General features: G+C 39.9%; 2 protein-coding genes across 19 annotated transcripts in view; one reads left to right on the forward strand and one right to left on the reverse strand.

Moving 5' to 3' along the window:
- LOC109859326 (calcium/calmodulin-dependent protein kinase type II alpha chain) overlaps positions 1-8,050 on the forward strand; it is a 109,367-nt gene extending 101,317 nt beyond the window's left edge. For 11 of the 18 annotated variants that reach the window (XM_020437459.1, XM_020437462.1, XM_020437461.1 and 8 more), the window contains 4 exons: positions 1,415-1,490; positions 2,725-2,819; positions 4,663-4,780; positions 4,974-8,050. In XM_020437459.1, coding sequence (XP_020293048.1) covers positions 1,415-1,490; positions 2,725-2,819; positions 4,663-4,780; positions 4,974-5,100 — 416 coding nt within the window. In that variant the 3' untranslated portion in view covers positions 5,101-8,050. The remainder of the gene's footprint in view (positions 1-1,414; positions 1,491-2,724; positions 2,820-4,662; positions 4,781-4,973) is intronic. The other 7 variants (XM_020437460.1, XM_020437469.1, XM_020437473.1 and 4 more) reach the window with 1 other exon arrangement.
- Positions 8,051-17,212: 9,162 nt separating this feature from the next.
- Positions 17,213-23,922, reverse strand: LOC109859325 (DDB1- and CUL4-associated factor 6-like). The gene is made up of 15 exons (XM_020437458.1): positions 23,390-23,922; positions 22,993-23,147; positions 22,078-22,195; positions 21,786-21,964; positions 21,524-21,659; positions 21,284-21,444; positions 21,043-21,214; positions 20,299-20,977; positions 20,101-20,210; positions 19,937-20,023; positions 19,802-19,862; positions 19,565-19,705; positions 18,823-19,075; positions 18,610-18,715; positions 17,213-17,373 (listed from the first exon to the last, which is right to left on the reverse strand). Exons 1-15 carry the CDS (start codon positions 23,478-23,480, stop codon positions 17,315-17,317), a joined length of 2,508 nt encoding a protein of 835 aa, XP_020293047.1. The 5' UTR covers positions 23,481-23,922; the 3' UTR covers positions 17,213-17,314.
- Between the last annotated feature and the right edge of the window lie 385 nt (positions 23,923-24,307).

Consider the following 24,307-nt stretch of genomic DNA (forward strand, 5'->3'; position numbering starts at 1 on the left):
GCATACATACATATACATACATATACATATATGCCTCTCTTTTTTTTTTTTTTTTTTTTTTTTTTTGCTTTGTTGTATCTCACGCGCGAGATCGTGTTTTCTTCACGTTCGATTCGCGGCAAAGACGTTGTAATTATTCTCGGATTCTAATACGAAAATACGATTTGAAACAAACCTTTCGAATGAGAAACCTCTTACGAGTCGATTTGTTCCGATGCGAGATCACAATTGAGTTTCCTCGAGGAATTTGACACGAAAAAAAAAAAAAAAAAAAAACAACCCGATACACAGGTGCAAAGAATTCACACAAGAATCGAAGATGCGAAGTAACGGAGTGCGTTACTTCGCACGGAGTTTTTTTTCTTAGCATCCAAAGGGGAATGATCACAATTTCCGTGTGCGCAATTGCTGGTCTGTGACGTAAGTAAAACACATCGACGAACGCGCCGTGACCGTTGGATCGGACAGTCGTAAATCAATCAATTTAGCGCGCATTAGAAAAAAAGTGACTTTCAATTGGGGATCATCAAACAAAAAAATTGAACGTCATTGCGACGTATTTGCGCCATTGATATGAAATTAAGAAACTCGCGCGCGAACAAACAAGGTTAAAGGGTCAAATCCAACCGATCCGGCCGTTCGTTTTGTAGAAACAAATCGTTCGGACGTACGTCTCGAATTTGCGCGTGCACGCGTCGCGTCTTCTCGACGAAGAGAAGAGCACGAACACGATCAAAAAACAAAAACAAAAAAAATATAATTCGCCGGGTGAGATCGAGATGAATGGATGGACGCATGGATGAGTGCGCTGTTGTTGAATGAACGAAGTGAGCGTGAGAGAAGAATCCGCGTGCGGTAACCGAAAAAATACCGCGAGCCACGCGCGTAGTTGCATTCAGTCGCCGATTTGAGCGGCATTTTCGCGATTTCGTTCTATTCTTCAACAACCGATTGTTCCGTGAAATTTTTTCCAAGTGATAACCGTCTTTGTTTTTTTTTTTTTTTTTTTTTTATTTTGCGAAGCGCCAAACGTAATCGCATGCGCACGCGCGCAAATTATCCCACCGCTCCAGTTTGTGACTGAAATTTCTTCCAAAATTCCACTCGTCTTCCGATCGGGCGGTTTCGGTCGATTCGGCCGCGAAAGACCAAAAAAAAAAAAAACCCCCCGCGAACTACACGAGAGAGATTCATTTGTTCGCGACGAGTCTCCCTGGCTCGTCGCTCCGAGCCACGACGATATTATTGTAGGGCTTTAGTGAAAAAGTTTGATAAGAGATAGATATATATATAAAAGTGCATGCAACTCTGTGTTTGTGCCGTAAAAATGTGTCGGTATATACGAGAGCCCTACGGGCGTGTCGGGCGCCTCGACACGGATCGATCTCACTCATTGATCTGTTGACGATTCCAGCGCGCCGACAGGAAATCATCAAGATGACCGAGCAGTTGATCGAGAGCATCAATACCGGAGATTTCGAGGCGTACACGTAAGTTCAGACACGTCCCACGTTAACTATTCAAGACTAGAGAAAACGCGAATCGTCGTGAGTTTTTCGCGAATAATTCATTTCAACGTCAAACAAAACTTTAACGAAATGTTATTTATCTGTGCGGATAATAATTGAAAAAAAAAAACAAAATTCGCGTACGAAATGTTGATGGGAAAACAATCGTATGCATTTTTAGATTTGTAAATTTACATTTTTTTTGCGCAACTTGTTTTTTTTTCGAGCGTACTTATTTTGTGAAACTTTTATTCCGATACATTTCGCGCTCGTTTCGAAGTCGTTATCGCATTCGCGTACGACAATTCACGTTAATGTCGTTTATATTCGGATTAGCGCGATCAGCGATTAAATTCGTGTGTCAGAAATATCTGATTTTCGATAATTCGACTGTTAATTAAACATTACATCGAGCGAACACACACGCGCAAATGTGCAAAAATGCGCTGTGAAACGCGCGTTAAATGCGCTTACAGTGTTTTTTTTGTTTTGCGTAAAAAAACTTTTTCTCTGTATTTCGAGTGCAAGACAAGGCGTGTTAAAAAAAAAAAATAATAAAAACGAACCTGTGCGATTCGATCGATTTTCAGTGACAGGCAGCACTCGATTGCGATCTCGCTCGATCGCAACTCGTGCGAATGTCATTATCGCGCATTTTTTTCTTTTTACGGGAAATACAATATTCTTTGTGAATGAATATGTGAAATATTCACGTGTGAGCTTTCACTCGGCACAAATTTGCGTCGGTTCGCGCGCGCGCGAGCACATATCTCCGCTCAATAATTTGTCGTGTGTGTATAAATAAATACGGCGCGATTTTCTGGATGATGTCGAATTTATTTCGCCCTTTTTTTTTTTTTTTTTTTTTTTTACTATCAATCGTTTAAAACATTTGCGATCGCTCGTTTCGTACATGCACGGTAGAATAAATTTGTTTATTATTGCAACGCGTTTCCTCGCTGTTTACGGGGGACGCGCGTCGTGTGTATTGTTCACGTTTTCTTCAAAAATAGTTTCGCGATTTGAGAGGTCGATTCTTTCACGTGAAACATTTTTTCTCAACACCGATCGCTCAAAGCGTGCAGCGACCCGGGAGTCTACGTTAAAAATCGAATCGTTTGAGAAATTGTTGGACAACAAACGGAAACGAGACGAGTGTATCGTGCGTGTAATTTGTTTTTCACGCCACACGTCGTTTATTTCTTTTTGCTTTCAGGAAAATCTGTGATCCACACCTGACCGCGTTCGAGCCGGAGGCTCTAGGTAATTTAGTCGAGGGAATGGATTTCCACAAATTTTACTTTGATAATGGTAATTATGACTCGTTTGCAGCACACACGTCGCCGCGCGCGCGCTCATCGCTCACTGTCGCGTGTTTTAAGTAGCGAATGTATTTCGATGGCGCACAATTAAAGTGTTTGTGTGACAGCTTTGTGATTTTTTTTTTTTTTTGGTTTTGTTTTTATTTGCGCGAGCTGTTTGGTCGATGACAAGTCATCGTGCATGCTGCGTGCATGGTCGGAAACGTAACTCTCGACGTTACCCCTCGTCACGTGAAAATCTGTTCGATTCTTTCCCCACCCGGTTCGACGTGTAAATTCTCGACGAATGTAATATCCAAAGCTCTCTGGTCCCCAAGAAAAGTTTACGTTCCACAACAATTAGATGATATCAAGAAAAATTTATATAACGTACGGTTTTCTATTAAATATAAACTAAATCAAAAGAAATGGGACTTTTCTCGATTTAGAAAAATTTATAATTTACCGGATAATAATTTTTTATTACACACACACACACATACATTCTTGCGCGTCTACTCTGGATTGATATGTCGCGCGTTTATATATTTCCGAGCTTCAAACTTATTTGTTTCGGGCAAAAGAATATAGCGAGCCGTTAGATATATTTGGGAGCAAAAAAATATATACAGGGTGTCTCATCTAACTTGAGCATCCTAAATATCTCGCTTATTTTTTACGATAGGAGGATGCCGAAAAGAGTCATTATTCAGTTCGAGGAGACAAATAAACTGTAATAAACAAGAAGTTTTTGGATTTGTCTTGACCTTGCCTATCATATCGCGAAGATAAAAATATGTACTTTCAGATTAAAAAAAAAAAATGACAATGACTTGAAATCCTAAAAACTATGACCTTGAGAAAAATTTCTTGTTTATTACAGTATTTGTCTCCTCGAACTGAATAATGATCCTTTTCGGCATCTTCCCGTCATAAAAAATAAGCGAGATTAGAATGCTCAAGTTAGGTCGGACACGCTATATATAAAATCGCAATGTTCTATACAAAGATCGAGAAAAAGGGGACCGAGAGTTGACGACGAAAGTTTTGCTCGCTAAATTACATAATTTCATGCGACCTGATATACACGTCGACGTGCTCATTTTCCAAATGGCGTGTAATGCAAGACCGGAATGCACACGGGAAACGCCTTGAATTAACGTTAATCCCGCGCTTCTTACTGCACTTCCCTTTAATTTACTGACTAATAGCGTACGCAGGACCAGGGCTTGAGTGGCTTCTGAAATTGCAAGTTCACCGAGAATCCTTTAGAAGCGTACGTTATCCCTGCGGTTGGTCGGGCTTTCCGCTCTCTTCTCTCTCTCTCTCTCTTTCTCTCGATATTATATGTCTAAGGAGATTTTAGTAGAAATTTAATCTGTTCTGTGCGCAAACACAGAGAGAGATACAAGGTTGAAAACGTCGCGTTGAAAATTAATAAAGAGATACACATCTTCGCGGTACGAATACGCGCGTTTTTATTAAATTTTCCTCGTTTACATCTCGGGATATCTAATTTAGACTTTATGAAAACGCGAACGAAATTAAAAGTTGCGCGATAAAATAAATCGCAGCGTATAGAAAAAAAAAAAAAAAAAAATGTCGTTTCCTCTCTTAACAGATTGCCTGGGCCTGTGTAACGCGGAATTTTCGACATGTGTGATTTTGCTCTTCTTCTTCTTCTTCTTCTTCTTTGCTTTTTGTCACAGGCTTTAGCCACATCTCTCTATTTTTTTCTCTCCTCTCCTTCTTTGTTGTTGTTGTGGAAAGCTTTTCGATTGCGCGTTGTGATGCAGATCGCGTGATAAATACTCGTGTAAAATGTATTTTAACCTTCCCTTCAACACCCCAAGCAGTCCTGGGGAAGAACTGCAAGGCCGTCAATACGACGATCTTAAATCCCCACGTTCACCTGCTCGGCGAGGACGCCGCTTGCATCGCGTACGTCAGGCTGACGCAATACATGGACAAGTGAGTAAACAATTACACAATTGCAAAAATTACATGTAGTTGTAACGAAATTTCAATTTTATAACAACATAGCGAGAGAAACACATTTTCTAAAGAAAAGAAAAAAAATTCTCAATATTTCATCTCTCCGCTATATCCTGTATAATCGCACGAGGAGTCGTCCTTGGAGCTAATTGGCGCGTTTCTTCCCCAGGCAAGGCGTAGCGCACACTCAGCAGAGCGAGGAGAGCCGCGTGTGGCACAAGAGAGACAACAAGTGGCAGAACGTGCATTTCCACAGAAGCGCGGTGACGGGCCCGTCGCCGTTCTCCTTCAAATAAATCGGGCCGAGAGGGCTGTCCTGCTTGCCACTCTCGGGGCGGAGACACACGCGCTCGTCATCCCCCTATAGGGCAAATGAATTAAACGAACGTTAGGAATATATAACGGAGCACAGAGAACGTACCCGGGAATTTTCACACACTCACACGCATACACATACACATACACATACACACACATATATATTTATATATATATGAAAACACACATACAGAGAGACAAAACATGAGGAGACGAAAGTTGCGAGGAGAACAACACACACAACGACGCGCTAGCGCGGCGATTCGAGAGAGAGAAAACGCCGCGACACCAGAACGAAACCAGAAGACATCACACGCATCATGTACACACGCATGTCCCACCTTGAACAAAAAAAATAAAAGTCTAGTGCTAAGCGCGACAAAAACCGAAACCCGCAAAGATATATATGCCGTGGTGAGAGACCACCACCACCGACATGTATGTATTACTCGCTCCAGTACCTGCTCAGCGTACTTACTACTATCTTCTTAACATACACTTTAACAAAAAAAAAAAAAAAAACAAACAACGCGTGCACCACGCCACGTGTGCCTCAGAGAGAAACCTCGACGTGGGAAATGACGCGCGCGCGACGAAAGAAAAAAGAAAAGAAATAAATTAGCGGGAGATCATCGGAAGCGCGTGAGAAAGAGGCGCGTAAAATCGATCGGCCGACTTTCTCGTTGGGGATCGATCGTTTCTCGACGAGCACCGAGGGAATGACGCGCGAGAGGCGGAACGGAACGCCCGGCTAGCGAGATGGATCGCGCGACGGAGAGAGAGAGAGAGAGAGAGAGAGAAAGAGAAAGAGAAAGAGAAACATAAAGAGAGAGAGAGAGAGGAAGGAAAGGAAAAGAGAAAGATGTCTCGCTGCATCCGAGCATCGACGTCAGGTTTACACACACCGTCCTCGCAAAACTAATTTCGCGAAATTGGAAGCGAATTCGAACGTCGTTGAATACATATGTATATATGTATATATGTGTGTATGTGCACGCGCGCGCGCGCGCGTGTGTGTGTGTATATATACATATATATCGAGAAGAGACCGGAAGCGAGCAGAAGCTAGATAACGAAGCATCATTCTACAAAGTCGACAGAGCGAAAACTGCAATGCGCGACCGAAGTTAGTTTAATCAACGGAGTCGTGTAAGATAAATCGTCGCGGCCATTTGGCAGAGCAGATGCTGGGAGAAGAGAGCATCCAATGGACGGGGAGGAGACACCGATCGCAGTATCTCTCGTTCAGACACGGCAAGTCGAAAGCTGTGACCGGTTCCATGCGGGAGATATCGGGACGAAGAAGAGGAGAAGATGTCTAAGCAGAGGAAGGGCGCAGAGGAAGTCGAGCGATGACGGGGTCGACTCGGATCGATGCTGGGCATCGACGGGGTCAGCAGCGGTCGAGAGACAGAACGAGAGGAGGAGGAGGAGAAGAAGAAGGAAGAGGGTATTGAGGTTCCGACACGGAAGAGAAAACGGGGGGATGAGAGGTGGAAACAGAGGCGACGTGGTGTATAACGGACAGGCAGGGTGGAATCGCGGTCGAAAGCTCGTGGCGAGCGGAAACAGCGGCGCCGTCACGGCGCCTCGTCGTGTTTACGTTAGACGCAACGCGTTCACCAGGACATTCCTCCGCGCGCGTTCCTCTTTCGCTCTCTCTCTCTCTCTCATTCTCTCTGACGTTTGCAAAGGGAAAAAAACCATATTCGACGCGTATCCGAGGTGCAGTATCTTAGACTCTGTTCCTGCCTGACGGGGACGGGGTTCACAGGTAATCTCGGAAACAATCTGATAACGCGCGACGATAGAAAGTCACGCGGAGTCTTCTCTTGACGATGGAACGAGAAATGAAAGAAAGAAGCGGGGGGACAGGAACAGAGTGTTGCCGAGACACGCGCGTCTCAGGTTTACTTCACTAACGATAAGACTTTACGAAGTTTAGGGCTCTCGATAGTTCAGGCGGCGTGGCGCTCTTGATCTCACGAATTGTCGAATCGAATCGCGATGAATCATCGTCTCGCGAACTTGCTCGAGAAGAGAAAAATTGGAAAGGAAGTAGCGTGTAAGATAAACAAACAAAAAAAAAACACACACTAGCAGTCACGCCGATAAACTTAATGTATACTCTTCTCTCCGGGAGGAATTGCATTTCTACTTAGCGGTGTGCTACAAGAAAGTACTTCGAGCTTCGTATTTAACGTAGCGTAAGTTTATAAGCTTCGATTGATTCTACTACACTACGAGAGATTGCTGTCGCGTTTGATGCAGCAGCAGCAGCAGCGTTCGAGCGCAGTATAGCACACACACACACACACATACACACACGATCGCCACTTGCAAAGTAATAATTAACAACGCGAGATACTAAACAAGAAAAAATAAATACTAAATAAAAATCCCTCACGATCGTTCCTTCCGAGTAGCAAAAACGCAACCCAACTCTGCGACCACAAGTAATAAATTTTAAGAGACTCGCTGAGACACGCGGTGGTTTGATTGATTGCATCTCGCTGCGGAAAGTATTCTTCTTTCTCGCGCGCGCACACTCACACACACACACACAAACATGTGGAAGTTCGAGCCGCAAAACACAACGCGATTCCTCTCGAAGGAGAGAAAACGAGCGATACGTCGGTCAGCGCCGCCGCCGCCGCTTATCCTTGTGAGACAATCTGACGAATGTAGCTGTCGCGTACACACGCAAAACAAAAAAGAAAAAACATGCATATATTGCGAATTCAATCCGCCACCTTCTCCGCCTTGCCGTGCCTCGTAATTTCATTTTCTCGTCAGTCGCATCCCCGAGTGCACGTAGGTGTGAGCGCGCACGTTTAAAACGAGAAGAAACACCGTAGACAGTCTTAAGAAGGATTTTGCATAAGAGAAGAAAGTCCTGAAAAGACGAAGCAAACAATCGAAAAGCAATAAAAAAGAAAAACAAAAGGAAGAAGATTAATGATCCTGATGAAAAAAAAACCGACAGAAGACATTGATAATTCACGCTCTCCTCTCTCTCTCTCTCTCTCTCTCTCTTTCACGTCTCTATCTCTATCTGTCTCTTTCTCTCTTTCTCTCTCTCTCTCTCTCTCTCTCTCTCTCTCTTTGCATTATTAATGTTAAATATACATATATATATATATGGGCATACATATTTATTGAATTATACTTGGAGAACCTGTATAAGAGAAATGACGTGAAAATCCACGGAGACACACGCAGACGTCGATCGTGGCGCGCTACGACGCGAGGTGGGTGTTTGACTCACCGCGCGAAAAAGAAAAAAAGAGAGAATCAGAGAACGAAAGATCTCTCTCTTTCTGGTGTTAAAAAAAAAAAAAATCGCGATAATTCAAACACACGTGTTTTGTGTCGAATTTACTTCATTAAAACTAATAATACGACGAATCTTTCTACACGTTCGTACATATATTCTCTATTTACTACTATTATTATTATTATTATTATTATTATTATTATTATTATTATTGTAACGCGTGATTTTTGATGCGAACGCGCGCTAGAGGGGAAACAAAATGATATATAGAAAAGGAGGAAGCGAAGTCTCTCCCCCATCAGCGAGAAAATCAGGAGGAACATTTTTTGCCACATCTTGTTATATATATAAATAAATAAATATATATATATATATAAAGAAACTATACATATATATATGTTACGATTATGTACATGACTGCGAGCGCGTGCGCGTGCAGGAACACGTCGAGAAGAGGTCCGTTTTATGTGGTTATTTTGAAACAAATTGTTCATTAGATGCGCTTATTGTTAGATGTGTGCCAGATTGTTCTCGCGTCACGTTTAAGTTTTTTATTGAATTTTTTTTTTATTCGAAGCCCTTTCGCGTGTCGCGTGAATTCCCCCATATATATATATCTCTCTCTCTCCACAGAGTGCGTATGTATGATTTTTTTTCCTTCCGTATTCCGTGCGTTGTTCTTCCTCAGGAAAGAAAAACCGAATTATCTCACTCAACTCGGATGCATCGCGCGCCGTCGTCGTTATCCCGTCGGAGAAGATAAGAAGCGGGAGAGAGAGAGAAAGAGAGTTCGTGCGCGAGATCGCACGCGCGCGCACGTCACCTACGGCGTATGTATATTGATACGAGAATACGATTTAATATATTGCAGATATACTATATATATATATAAATAAATAAATAAATAAATATAAATATATAAATAAATATATATTATAAATATAAACATAAAAGAAACCTACAAGAGATCAAGGGGATAGTTATTTCTACTACTCTATAATTTGTCGCTTCTACGTGTGATTGTTGTATAAAAAAAAATCAGAAAAAAAAGAAACCAAGAGATTCATTAATTTATTATTGTTATTACACGATTATATCATTAACGTTAACGACTACTTATTACCCTATACGATAAACTAGTTACTACTACTGTATTATTATTATTACTATTATTATTATCGTCGTTACGTCGCTCGTTGTCGCGAGGGAGACAGAAAAATGAAACGGGATAGGGGGAGGGGGGACAGGAAAGAAAGAGGAGAACGGAACGGATTTCGTGTTCTCTGTTCGCGTTCGCCGTCTGTTCGAGAGATCGATCGAACGTGCGACAACAGTCCGGATTATTTAACCGGACACACAATCGACGCGATCTCTCGTTTTTTTCTCTTGGTCGCGCGGGGACGAGCGCCGATCGCGACACACACGCGTTCGAGTGGATTAAAAAAAATTGGATTTAAAAAAAAGTATAACATATATATATATATATGACGTGTAACGATCTTTATTATAAAGGTTTATAAATACGAGTTTACGGACGTTATAAAACAAAAAAATCGATGGATCGAGTGGCTAAAAGTTGATATATTATATATATATATATACACACACAAAAAACCTCTCAATTTTGGATATCTCTTCACACCGATGCCGAATGAGAACAAATAAATAAATAAATAAATAAATAAAAAATAAGCGCATGCCCGCGCACGCGGAGCGTCATTATTATCATTGTTACATTCTCATTATTATTATTCGTGTATTTAATATAGCTAATATTAGCTAATTCGTAATCCGAGGAGATTCTTCTCTAAAACGCGCGCGGAGAGAGACGCGTCTCTCTCTCTCTCGTTGAAAGTCGTCGACTCTAAGACACTCGAACGAATTATATGATTATCGCGTGACCGACCGATAAAATCTCTTACATTGTATTGAAGAGGATTTGTATGCGTGTCAGAAAAATGAAAAAAAAAAACCGAATTTCTTTCGTTTCATCCGAGAGAATTTCTTCTCTTCCTGGTCGAGTCACTCGCTTCGTTTTTTTTTGCTCGACGAGTTCGGAATTTATTTTTTCCGACACGGATACAACGAAGAGCGAATATATAATTGACACATCTATTTGAAGAAGACTCTCTATTTGTTCTCATCTTATATTTTTTTTTTTTTTTTTTACTTGCCAATCTTCCCTCTTTTGTTTTAAAATTACACGCGCGCAAGGTAACGTGTCATCTGGCGGGGTCTGCAAAATCGTTGATTAACACACACGTACACAAACACACACATACATCGCCACTCACTCGCTGATTACGTAGGGGTACATGGTGTAACAATATTGTATTTTATATAGTCTCCGAATTTCTCACATTCCGTACATATTTACGGCGGTTTTTCCACTCGTTTTCCATGTGTTGGCTCTCTCCCGCGGCACACACACACTGTAATAAATAAAAACAAAAAAAAATACATCTCTCTTTCTCCGCGTTTCCCGAGTGTGTTTGACGATTCTTCGCTGCCGAATATAATAATAATAATAAAAAACAAAAAACAAAAAAAAACAAAAAAAACAGAGATGTGTGCGGCAATCTCTAGAAAGCTTGTTTAATGTGTTCGACAAAAAAAACCAACAATGTATCTCTCGTCGTTGTGACTTTTTTGTCATGGTTTGTATACTCGTCGTCTGGCGTGATGATGTGATTTGTGTAAACTCTTGTCATTGTAACACAACTTTTTTGTGCGTGTGCGGCAGGTATCGAGGAGAGAACTCTACTCTCGACGATAAAAAAAAAAAAAGAAAAAAACGATATTACACGGACTCTCTCTCGCGATTATGTCGTCATTACAAAATCCAAAAAAAAATAAAAATAAAAAAGTACCGTAGATTTAGTTTGTCACGCGTTCTCTACAAGGAAAAAAAACAAAAGGGAAAAAAACAAAAAGCGATACACACTACAAAAAAAATTTTAAAACGTAAGAATATATATATACATATATATTGCTAACTCACGTTTGTAAGTAAGCGTAAACTACGAGCATTAAAAAGAAGGAGATAAAGAAAAAGAAGAAGAAGAAAAAGATCGGTTAGTTAAGGTGCCCGATGTGGAGCTGCGTATTACTATTTTCGTTAGAGATTTTTCCCGGTTAAAAAAAAACTGTTTCCGCTAACTTTTGTACTATAGACGAACATATCTTTATACAAGAGACGTAATCGAGGTCCGTAGTAAAAGAAGAAAAAAAATCATTTAGCGCGATATTGCGAAAAGTTAAAAGAAAACGGAATCGCAGATTAAAGAAAATAAATAAATAGAAAAAAAAAAATTTCGCCGTGTCGCCCCTCGTCGTTATATTACAATATATCGTGTAAATCTCGGTTTCGCATGTTATTCAAATATATTTAACTTCCGATTCTCTGGCTTTGTTAAGATGTAATTTAAAAAACGACAAAAAAACCAAAAAAAAAAAAAAAAAAAAAAAAAAAAAAAAAAAAAAACGAGAGGAGAAAAATATATAAAGCTCGATTATTATTCCAAACAGACTAAATTCGCGTTTTCTTCGTAATAATGTAAATTTTAGGAAAAACCACGTTCTCTTCGTAAGAATTAGCGATTACGCGTAAAGAAAAAAAAATAATTGAGAGAGGTACATCACACGTAAGAAAAAAACGAGATTACTCGCAGAGTTTTAGGCGTTTCGAAGATTGTACACCTGATGTGTATATTTGAACAAAAGTCGTTTTTGCTCCGCTTCAGACTCTGATTTCTCATCGTTGCACGTTGCAAAAAAGACAGCAAGAAAGAAAGAAACAAAAAGTAAGAGAAGCGGTATGCGTGTTTGCGCCCTACGATTCAAACAAAACACACGCGTGCGTCAGTGCGTGATACAGTCAGTGCTTTGAGGTATAGATCGGTTTATTTCTCGAGAAGTGTAACGACGAGACAAAAAAAAAAGTAACAAAAATCAAGAAAGAAGAACGAAGATTGTCAATCAACTTGGACATCTTCCGACGCGCAAAGTACTTGGTACCGCTCCTTCGTTTTGATAAGAATTTTTTTTTTTTTTTTTTTTCTCCGTCCGGATGCTGTTCTGTCTTTGCTTACCCTCGCGTTTAGAAAAAGACTGTTGTTGCAATCGATGTGTTTTTTTTGTTTTTGTTTTTACTCGTTTTGTCTTTCAATTCGCGCGAGACAGATGAGACGCGTGTTTTTCACACACATACACACGCGCGCGCAGTTTCTCTCTCGAAATACAACGACTATACCTCGAAGAGTCTGAAAGTGACGTTCCTTCCGAACAATATGAACAATTGTAACGATAATTAATTCTTGATTATATAATATTAGTACATTTATTGTAATTATTATATATATTATCGCCATGGATTATATATTATTGTTACCAGAGTAGTATATGGGCCCCGTGGCCTCCACGCGCGGGAGTCAAGAGGCTCATACACCACCGTCCTCTTTAGCCACATTGCTGTAACAACTCCAAACATAAAAATGTCATACATTAAAAATTTTCTCGCTGCTGTGTCTGTAATCCCAAGTCCAAGTGCGGAAAAAGATTTCGAAAAGAGTTTGTAATTGAACCAAAAAAAAAAAAATAATAATAACACGCTGTATTCTCCGTTGCCTTTCTTACGAACTCTCGACGAAGAATCGCGTAAAAATCTCCGTGCGCGAGATCATTTGTAATCTCCACGCACTGGTTAGGGGAATAAGAGAGAAGAAGAAAAAAATCGGTGTAGGATACGAAAATAGCGAGTTTTTATAATAGAGAGCACACGCGCGAAAAGAAAGAAGGATATATTACAGTTTGAAATAGTATTTTATCCACACACTTTCTCTCTCTCTCTTTGGAAGCTTCACACGTCCGGCTGAGATGATTTGCCTCTCGGGAACGTTTGTCGTCGCGCACGTAAGAATTTACATCCCTACTATGTAATCGATCCGAATGTCGATTCTGTGTGATATTCGTACTCTTAGCTGCGTGTTGTCAGTTTTAAAGGTCGTACGCACAAAAAATCGCGCGGTACTCGGTCAACTATTTATTTTACAATTTCTTTTGTTCTCATTTTTCGCCACGTTCGTGTGTTTACAATTGAAGAGATAAGAATCTTGGCAAAGTGTAATTTCAGACAAATATTTGATATCGAAATATAAATTTTGTTTGTTAGATTTAATAAACGTCTCTACACTTTTATGTACGTTTATATTAGAATTGTAAGTTTTTTGATTGTGGGAAAAAATTGCTGACTGGCCCGAAGCGACTTTATTCGGGAATTCAATTTGGACGGACGCGTGAGGCTTAGAAGCGAACAATTTGCACTCGGATTCTCGGCGTTGCCTTTTCCCGGCCGTTTTTCCTGTCGTCACACACACGTACGCGCTGCGTTATACGCGCGAGAGAATTCGCGGCGATCGAATAAAAATAAAAAAAAACGCGACCCTGCAACAAATGATGGCCGAATGTGAAAGATGGAAATTCATTCAACGAACCGCGTCGTTTTTTCAATATTCCTCGACCGATCTCTGATCGGAAAAATCGACGACGACACGAAGGGAGAGAAAAATCATCTCCCCCCGTTTCTCGGCGCGAGGGGAGAATGCGAAAGTTTTTCGAGATCAATATTTGCTCACGAAAATGAGATTTCGCACAGGAATTAAATTCCTTTTCCTCGACCCTCTTTCGATCCGTCTGTTTTTTGCGGGAAAAAAACAATTCAGCTCGGAAAGCGAACGAGCGATAATGTGCGTCGCGTTTTCTCGCCAACCGGGAGAGGAAAGAAATTGAACGAAGGAATTATCATCGATTCTCTCTCTTTCTCTCTCCCTCTCTCACCGGTACGTCTAGTGTAATGCTAAACTTGATTATTACAGACACTACTTGGATATAAGCGATTGATTACAATTTTTGTCCTATAATGTTCAGAGAAATAAAAGTGAAGGAGAAATATATATATATATACATATATCAATTACACACTCACACACACACACAACTTTCCATAAATCAAACCACGTTCCGCGCGCAACGTAGATCCTCGATTATCTTTTCTTTTTTCAATCGCCTCTCTCTCGGAATTTGAAATTTATTCTCTAAAGGATTTTTCCATTTTAGTTTTCGCGAGATTTGAATCTTATTTTCACAGAAACGATTCGTACATAAAATCGCACGAATATACGCGCGCGATTTGGATTTGCCGAGATTTCATCTTTTATTTTTTTTTTTTTTTTTAATTTCTAGCAGAAGATACAAAATACGCACTGTAAGACCAATAGATTTTCATATGTCGATTTTCCTCGAGCTTTGTTTATCGGTATCTTTAGATCTCCATAGCGAAACCAGAGAAGCGGCTTCGGGATTGGACGCGCATCCTTTTGATCTTTTCTTTAACTGCGTCCTTGGTACGATATTTTACCAAATCTGCTGATTGTCAGCTTCCTCCATGATTGTTTCTTCCTCCGCTCGTTAGTGACAACCATCGGTAATAGCGACACGAAAAACAATTTAAAGAAGAATTGTGTACAAACAGAAATTTAAATTCTGCAAATGTTTTTTGTCATGAAATAAAATTTGTGAGTTGAAACCAACGTTCGCCGGTCGAACGGTTTGTTAGACAGAGAAGAATCGAAGATGGTCGATGCTCGAGTTTTTGAAAGACGAATTGTCCGAAGTCGCCATTGTCCTAACTCGGACAATGCGTTTGTGTAAACAATGCGCGCGACTCCCTTTTGTACGCTTCCATTGCAATCGTTGTGTTAGTTACAATTGTGGATATAATTAATACAAATTCTTTTACAGTGTCCGTTATTTGTAATATATATAACATACGAATACTTAATATTATTTTTTATTTTTACCGTTTACAATTGATTTTATTACAAACGCAGCGTTCGCGTTTTGTTATTAAACTTAGGTTCTGTTGTTAAACGTGTGGTTTTTTTTCTCTTGTTTTTCAATTAGTTTTTTTCTTTTCCCTTCTTTCCTCTCCCGGCTCACGTGTTTCTCTCGCACACATCATTGGAGATCCGAGAGATGAAGAATTACACAGTAAGTGTGTTATTATTCCATCGTTTTTCGCACAATATAACAACTGCCATAGCGTGCGACCCGATACTTTGCAAAAGATGTTTTTCAAACGCGGTAAAGAAAAAACAAACACTTGACGATCCGACTCTTCGCCATTTTTATATTTTTCTACAAAAAGAAATAAATAAATTTGTTTTTCCGCTAGCGCAAGGAGTTTTTGTGCGTCGCGGAATTCTCGGTGGCATGGACGAAAAGGATCGGCATGATGAGATGTAAAATGACGATTTTGCGCGTCTATTATATATAGTCTATATATACCTTTTTATTATAAACAAACTCTTGTTCCGATAATACAGAGATTGTATAATCGGTGTTTCGGGATTCTTACATGTGTATATTGCTCAACTAACAATTGCTCGTGTGGTTATCGCGCGTGCGATCATTTTTTGTCGTATTAAAATTGCACAAGCGACGACGCCTACGTGAGGTAATAAATCAACGTATCGCGCGTCTCGTCGCGATTTTCTAAAAACCCGATCGCGTTCACATTTCCACGTGCCCCATCAGGACACGTTACTTCCAAGCGCGAATACAAACTACACCGATATTAAATTATCTGCTCCGAACTCAAGGATCTGCACACAAGGCACGTATTACAATATTCGCCTTACGATAGAAATTTTTCCCGTCTCGACAACGGGACGTTGCACGCACACGTATATGAGATCGACTTCTTCTCTTTTTTTCTTCAAAAATTAAAACTATATCGACTGTAAGTGTTTGAGATAATTTATTTGATATTTATTTTTCACGCACACACACGCACGCACACGCTCGAATACAAAAAACAAAAAACGACTGCAGGAACGAAGCGAGACCTGAAAAACGCAGAAGAAAAAAAACACTATGTCTCGTTTGTATAAAAACACATTGTGTGTGTCCGACGAAAGAAAACAAATCTTTCTTTTTTTGCGTGTTATTAAGCCAGCGCTTGCGGTATTGTGTATATATACTTGCTCTTTCTTCTCGATAAAACAAAAAAAATAGTACTTCGCAAATCAAGAACTTTTTTATTTTACTCTTCTGATATCTATATATATATATATATATACTTACTATATATCAAGAGAACAGTCATTAAGATATTGTAATAATTAAAATAAATAATCAAATTTATATATGTGAAAGAGATTAAATCTCTGATTGCACAAATCGACAACACCTCCCTTCCTTATCGCCCTTCATCTGTCGTCAACAACATAAGTTGTTTTTTTTTCACGTGTGTGTTCAAATCTTAATAAAATTATGCGAATGAAATGCGCACGCAAGCGGGAACAGAAAGTACATCTCGTTACAATTCTAACGTTTGAGACTAGCATATTAATTTTGCACTGATTCTTATACTTGAATAGAATGCAAGCGTGTAACACACGCTTATTGCAGGTGTCGGTACAACAAGATTACATTAAAGTATGTACATAACAAAACTTATTTTTTTTTTGTTTACGCTAAAACAATACAAACGATTTTGTAGAATTGCGTGATACGACGACAGAAAAAATACAAGACTCTGCGGTTTTTTTTCTAGGAACAAATAGCTGCGCAAGGTCCATGGAGAACGTCGTTATGTAAGCATACATAAAGTATGTACAAATACGCGGTGAGACTACGTCACATCTCGGATATCTCTATGTATCTACATTTGAAATTTTTCGGCTCAAACTAAATTTTATTATATAATAACGTTAGCTCTTCGCGCGCGCGCGCGCGACGATCAATATGTTCAACGTGTGTACGTTGACGAATTCGATCGTTCAAAGAGAAATTGTCGTATTTTTATTATCATCATCATCATCATCATCACCACTTGCAGTATCGTCGCAGACGACTTAGCCACCCCGTAGTTCGCCGCTCTCGTCGCTGCTCCGTCTCCTGTTGCGACCTCGACCTACAAAACACAGAATCGACATGACGACTCGTGCGAAATCTACACCGCGCGCGGCGAAAAAACACAAAACAGAGCAGCCAGCCGTTCTCTTTTAATATATATATATTTCAGTCACATTATTTTTTGAACTGTTTTGACGTAAATGCAAGAAGAACAGAGAGACGAAATATAACACTGAATATTTTTAGTTTTCTCAAAAACAAATTAATAATTAATTTGTAAAACTAATTATTCACTTTGTCCCCAATTTTTTCTACTTAAAAAGCAATCGTAAAAAAATTTTAAATATATATATATGTATGATAAATATGTATAATTTTGTATGCTATATAAATACAAGTATAGACTAACCTAAGTGGCGTTGCTAAAATCCCATTTGTTGCATACAGTAAATACAACAAAATGTTAAAATTGAGTTTCGTATTCTTTTTGTGAAAAATTTGTAAAACTTTTATTGCACAAGTGTAATTTTGAAAAAAGTTGATTTGAAAAATACATATCTGAAAAGCCAATTGGGTTTGTATTTCATCAAAGTCTTTTATTTTTCTTATATAATAAATTACAAGTTAGATCCCTGATTTTTGATATGACACAAAACGTATATATATTATATGTATTTTATATCTTCATGTTATGGTAGTTACGCACAAATACATGTGTGAAAAATATCAAATCTGCAAATATATCGTACATTATTTACTTTAGAACGTCAATGAATCTTGACAAATTAACATTTTCGGAAATTACATTGTAGAAATAAAAACAAAAAAAATATATATAAAATAAAAAGCTCACAAATAAGTTTTTAAAATAAATAACAAAACTATCGGAACAAGTATGCGAACGTATTTTAGACACTTAATGAAGACATATGAAAAAGACACTGAATTCACCAGTCAAATGTTGGTTTGCACTGTCGAACGAAAAATGACTTTTGTCTCAATTCAACGTGTGTATAAACATATGAAATGTAAACTGCGAATTCGAAACGGTTTAAACACAATCAAACTTGCAAAAAAACTGAAACTCAGACTCAAAAAAGCTCTTACACCCAATGCAAACCGTGTTATGTAATTTAATACCTGTAACGAGACAATGGAAGACTCCGAAATCTTCGAGATCTTATTAAATCCTATATAATATTGTGTTTTCTCTCTTCTTGTTCGCGTTAATATTACAGAACTATCGTAAGGAGAGATTTCTCTCTTGTGAATAACTACAATAAATTTTCACTACCTCTGCGTATCTGATTGAGACAAGCCAGCATTCTGATCATAAAAACCGCGGGTACGGTAATCGTGTCTTTGGTCTCTTCTAACATGACCGCGTTTCTCTTTTTCAGCTGAAAATAACAAAAAAAAGGGAAAATATGAAGCATTTTCAGATCAGATCTTCTTGAGAAAAACTCCATTATATATATTGTGTAAATCCGAGAGCGATTGTCCTTACGTCTTCGGCGAACTTTTCGTCAAAGCTCGGCTCGTCGTTGATCGGCGCCCACAGTTTCACGTCGTAATCGATGCCGGACGTGGCGAGCATCGGTAGGTAGGGATGCGGCTGCAGACAATTGACCACGTGCTGATCCGCTTCCAAGAGCATGCACAGTCTGGCAGTGTCTCTCTCCCATACGAACACGTGGCCGCAATCGCTGCCCGACATGACGAAATCATCGCCCCAGAAATTCGCTTCTTTGATCATTGTCCTAAAGAAACTAGAGTCAAAAGTGCGGGGAAGAGCGAACGGTGAGAGATAATTTGGCGGCTTTACTATCGCCCAGTCCGTTCGGAGGCTTTTTCGGAGTTACTACGGGTCAGTGATTTGGCTTCCGATCTTTCATACGTTACACATCGTTACTTTTTTTATTTTCTTGATTAGACTTGGTTGAGAATTATCGTTCAAGATCGCAACAACCAAACTCGCACCAAATAGATTTGGTGTGTGTGTGTGTGTATACTACTGTTTTATAAACTATATATTTAATCCACATCACAAAGAAACTTGTCTAGTTCTCTCTCGGATTCTTGATTTTGCAACAAATGTGTGTGTTAATCTCTAAATAAATTACAGATAATGGGGTTTCTTCTTGCGCAGTTTGTGCACGTCACCCACACACGAATTTAGAACAGTCGAGAGGGTTTGAGACAGATGTTATGCAAAAAGACAGAGAGTGTGCGTTAAAATTAGATCATACCTGGCGTTTCTGTGGCCCATGTACTTCCGTTTCACACACAGTTCCGTGAGATAGGTATCGTCGAACGTCTCGTGTCCTTGCGACGACCGAGCGCTGGCGATCGCCTCCTCTATCTCGGTCACTGGGTCCGAATTTAGGAGTCTGCGAACACACGAATTGTTGTTGAAGCAAAATCGCGATACCAAATCGGTGCGCGAAACAAATTTGAAGAACAATCGAAACGACATTTCAACGAACCTTTCGCTCGGTTGAATGTCCTCGTCGTCGCTGTCGATATACGCGGCCTCCTCTTCGGTTTCTGCAAACACACATGACACATAGGATAAGAACCTACGAAGCGAAACAAAGAACAAAGTCCAACGTGACACTTACTTTCTCTGACGTCTCTGTAGCAGTGATGCTTACAATTGTTGCTCGGACCCGCGTTGAGAGTTTCGTCGCTGGTACTTCCAGATGGTCCTAAAATATAAATCGCAAAAAACACGATACGTATTTCTCGAAGAAAGAATTTCTCCAAGAATTTCTGAATTTTTTACCTGGATGGTAACTGTCGCGGGTAACCTCATCGCCGACGCCTAGCGATATCGTAGCGCTAGTTGAGCTTTTGTCAGAATACGTTAAACTCACAGCGGGCTCACTGCCGTGTCTGCGCACATAATTCGACACGTGTAAATATATCTTCATGAATCTTCTTCGTCTAAACTTATTAGTTTGAACAACAGATTTTTTCATACCTTTCGAGGAAACCATCTCGCATCGTTGTTAACCTATCCTGAAGATTCTCCATCATGTTCTCCTGTTTCTCAGCCATATTCGCGCACGAAGCTTCGACCTCGTTCGTGTTCTCACTCCACGCGTTATTTTGCTCGCAGGTTCTGTCATGGCTGCTGCTGCTGGATTCCGCGGAAGCGGCTTGAGCTTGATCGATTTGACTAGATTCGGTTTCCATAGGAACATCATCGTTCACATTCGCAGATGTGCTCGGTGATACTAATTGATTATACTGATCGCGAGATTCTTCGATCTCTCTCGTTTGAAGAAGCCTGTCGGGGCTCGTCGTTTCGTACACGTCCGCATTTTCGGATCTGTCCGGACTTGCGTCTCTATTACTGTCTAATTGTATTTGCAGTCTATTCGCGCATGACGCCTGTACTCTGTTATTTAACATTGCATTTCTCGGAGATTCGATTTGCTCTGTGCTCGGTTCGGCTGGTTCGTTGCTCCTTCCCGGGGCCGCTTCGGAATTGTTCTCGGCGGTTTGAACGCCCTCTTGCTCGATAACACCCTCCAAACTGTCTTCTCCTCCGCCGCTCAAAGCAGCACGAGTGGCCGGGTCGTTTAACATCCTGCTGAGCACCTCCGTCATTCTTTGCATCAGCGACGTGTGCAGCACCGGTCTCGCCTGAGCGATTTCTGACGAACAATATATCGCGATGTTACACTTCGTTCTGCAAAATATGATAAGACCAAAGACGTACCTGTGCCGCTGCGACGTCCGCCTTCTCTTTCCGGGCGCGCATCCGGCCCGGTGTCGGACCAATCGCCGCGGAGTCTCAGACGACGAACTGGCTGAGGCGATCTCAACGGGTGCTTCTTCCCTTTTCCTTTTCCCGTTGACATGTCTTTTCGCAGTTGCATGCTACCTTGATCCTGAGTCAATAGATTCAGAAGTTACTTCTTAGGAACATTTCACGTGGAGAATGTAAATAAATACTTTACCTTGACACTGAACAAGTAAAGGTGATCGCTGCTGTAGCTCACAAGAACGTCCTGTCCGTCCGGACTGTAACTCAACGACGTGATTCTGTAAGAATTGCCTTCGAATTCGGGAACGGTGAAGCTGCATAACGGTCTTGCTGAATTTCCTCCGTCTGTCCAACCTGAGGAACACGCACATAATTGCAATCACGTTTGCTCTACACCGTGATACGACACAGGTTTATGTATCGCAATGATTACCGGTAGCCGGCGTGCCGAGAGTTCTTCTGTCGAACGTTCGTACGGTGCTGTCGGAACAGCCAATTGCTATCTGGTGAGGCGACACGGGATTCACAGACAGTGCGGTCACAGCTCTTTGACACGGGATTAGCACGTCCTGTAAGAAGTTTACAAAAATGTTCGCGCAATGATAAAATAAAAAATAAAATTTGAATAAAATAAACACTGCGTAATTCCTCAATATGTGAAATATACGAAATGGTAGTGAACAAATGGCTCTTGCCTCTCTACATCTTGCGGCGCTACATTTGTCCTTGACTCTGAGATCAAACCATCTCACGGTCCCGTCTTCGCCACAACTAAGAAAACTATGCGGCTCGCCAGGTATTGTCGCTATTTCGTAAGTTGTGCCGGTGTGACAAGTAAATTGATTGTGAAACGTCTCCGTTCTTCTCATTAAATCTACAAAAACGCAGTTAGGACTCAATACAGAGAATATGTAACGAGGTAATCGACTTAACTTTTTTTCGATAAAATTGTCCGATCTCTTTCTTCTACGGCTATTTAACACTTACCTGTGTACAAAATAATACCATCTCCACTGCAAGAAACAATACGATGATCTCCGCTATTGGGCAAAAATTTGGCACTAAAAATATTTGCTCTATGACTCGTTTTGTAGTCTGTTAATACCTTGAATGGAAAACATTAATGTATATGAGACATATACTATATATCCGGAGAGTTTAAATACATTTATATAAACTTATTTCATGCTTATGTAGTACATACAAATTCGATGTTTAATAAACTTTCCTATTGTTAATTAAGAATATAAGTCTAAGTTGACGGTGCCGCTACACTAGATGTAATAAAATTAGTCACGTGTAGCTTGAAAGATTTACTGGTTTGGCAGTGGTATCTGAATTTCTATCTATGCCAGTGTTGGACCTTGACTACAATTACCAAAGACATTTCCTCGAAAAAGTTTAATGCCAATGTAATTTGCATTTCTTCTTTTAGACTCCATGCTTCATTTAATTCAGTTTCTATTATTTTTCATCGATTAAAGTTATATACACACATGTGACAAAAAGTATAAAATTTCTCTTTTATAGATATATTTTGTTTTCAAAATATACAAAAATATTTTGGGAACATTGCTAGGCATAATTAAACTCCTGGATATACAATTTTCAAGGGTAAAATCAAAAATAGTCTTGGCACATGCCACTTTGACAGTGGCTATAAATAAATCTGAAGTTAAAGGAAGTCACTTCATCGACAAGTATGCCTCAATTACTGGCTATATAGCGTGAAGCTAAGTTAAACTACCACACACATGTGCTACTTGGACTTTTACCAATAACTGCTTTGTGTATATGTTAATTATATTGGCAATTATATCCTAAGTTATAGTTGTATAAAGACACAAAGACTCTTTGTCTCTTTTGTGTCTTGATATCTATATGTATATAAAATACATGTACCTCGTAATTATGTGCATTAGTCAGAACAAGATGTTGATCATCACTCCCGGATAATATTAGTTCTCCACTGCTGTTCCAACAAATGGAATTTACACAGCCATTGTGTACTTTCAATCTTTTCAGCAACGACATACGCTGTATCAGCTGTAAGCTGGCTGCAAAGTAAATTTAATATTTCTTTAAACAGAATAAAAATTGCAATCTAACAACTACAAATAAAATATCAATTTCTGGCTTAACAACTGATTAAAACATTGTTTTCTATTAGACTTTGTTCTCATACAGATTGAAGAAAGACGAACATAAATTATATATCACATTGTTCCACATAACAAAGACAATTCAAGAAACTATATCTCTAAACAGAAGTCTACATATTGAAGCAAGAAGAAATCACCTTTGCTGCTAGAGTACAATTTCAGCCTCGTGCAGTCCTCATATGGTTGATAGTAAATGTCACGGAAGATGTTGGCGCGTGTCTTCCTCATTATTGCAAAACTTACAGCTGACAAATCTCAACGGCACATAGATCTTTCTCGTTCCGCGATCTTCGCTCGTCGATCCTAGCGTGCGAAACCGTCGTCGTAGCTAATTGTGACAGATTTTCCGTGTGCGCGTTCTTCTTGACGTTGAGCTCTTCAGGAACTCTGCGGTGTGTAGTTACGCAGCAAAAATGCTGTCGACGATGCGTCGCGACGACGTGACATGGCACACTCAGTTACTAAAAATAAATACGGCGAGAGATGTGCGGAGCGCTGAATATTCGCAAGATGCGAGTCCCACGATCCGTCAAGATGATCGCCAACTACCACAGTTTTGTCAGATAGAAACAGCTGAGCGATCACACTTCACGCGCAGTGTCCAGCAACCTCGCGACGCTGCTGCCAAAGTATTGTTTACATGCGACAACTGGGCGGACATTGCATTGCTCCGTGTTTTTTTTTTTTTGCCGACAGAAATTCAATTGGTCGTCGGATAGAGAACTCCCTGGGGAACTCCGTCTACCATCCTGTCAACATATATACATCCCAGGTTCTGTTCGGTTATTACTGGCACTACTGAAAAATCTACAGTATACGTGACATGAATCCATAGACGTATAATATATATAGACTGCGCGTTCCCTACCTTTGCCATGTTAAGAAAATGTCTTCAACGTGGAGAGAGAGACAGCTGGTGTTGAATAGTAGCCTCATCTTTGTCTAGCAAAGTAGTGGGGTAAATGATAGACAGAGAAGGAGTTACTATTCAAAGTATGTTGTCTCTCTCAACGTTGAAGACATCTTTTCAGCCAAACGCGCAGTCTATATATTAT

The sequence above is a fragment of the Pseudomyrmex gracilis genome, unplaced genomic scaffold, assembly GCF_002006095.1.
Source record: "Pseudomyrmex gracilis isolate BER0280 unplaced genomic scaffold, ASM200609v1 scaffold_257, whole genome shotgun sequence".
In the NCBI taxonomy this organism is placed as follows: Eukaryota; Metazoa; Arthropoda; class Insecta; order Hymenoptera; family Formicidae; genus Pseudomyrmex; species Pseudomyrmex gracilis.

Bases quoted from the DNA above. Each gene is read 5' to 3' on its own strand.
- LOC109859325 (XM_020437458.1), bottom strand. From the start codon at position 23,480: ATGAGGAAGACACGCGCCAACATCTTCCGTGACATTTACTATCAACCA. The intron at 23,148-23,389 runs GTGATTTCTTCT...TTTACTTTGCAG, and splicing joins ATTGTACTCTAGCAGCAAAG to CCAGCTTACAGCTGATACAG. The intron at 17,374-18,609 runs GTAGTGAAAATT...TGTGTTTTGTAG, and splicing joins TCTCAATCAGATACGCAGAG to GTCGAGGTCGCAACAGGAGA.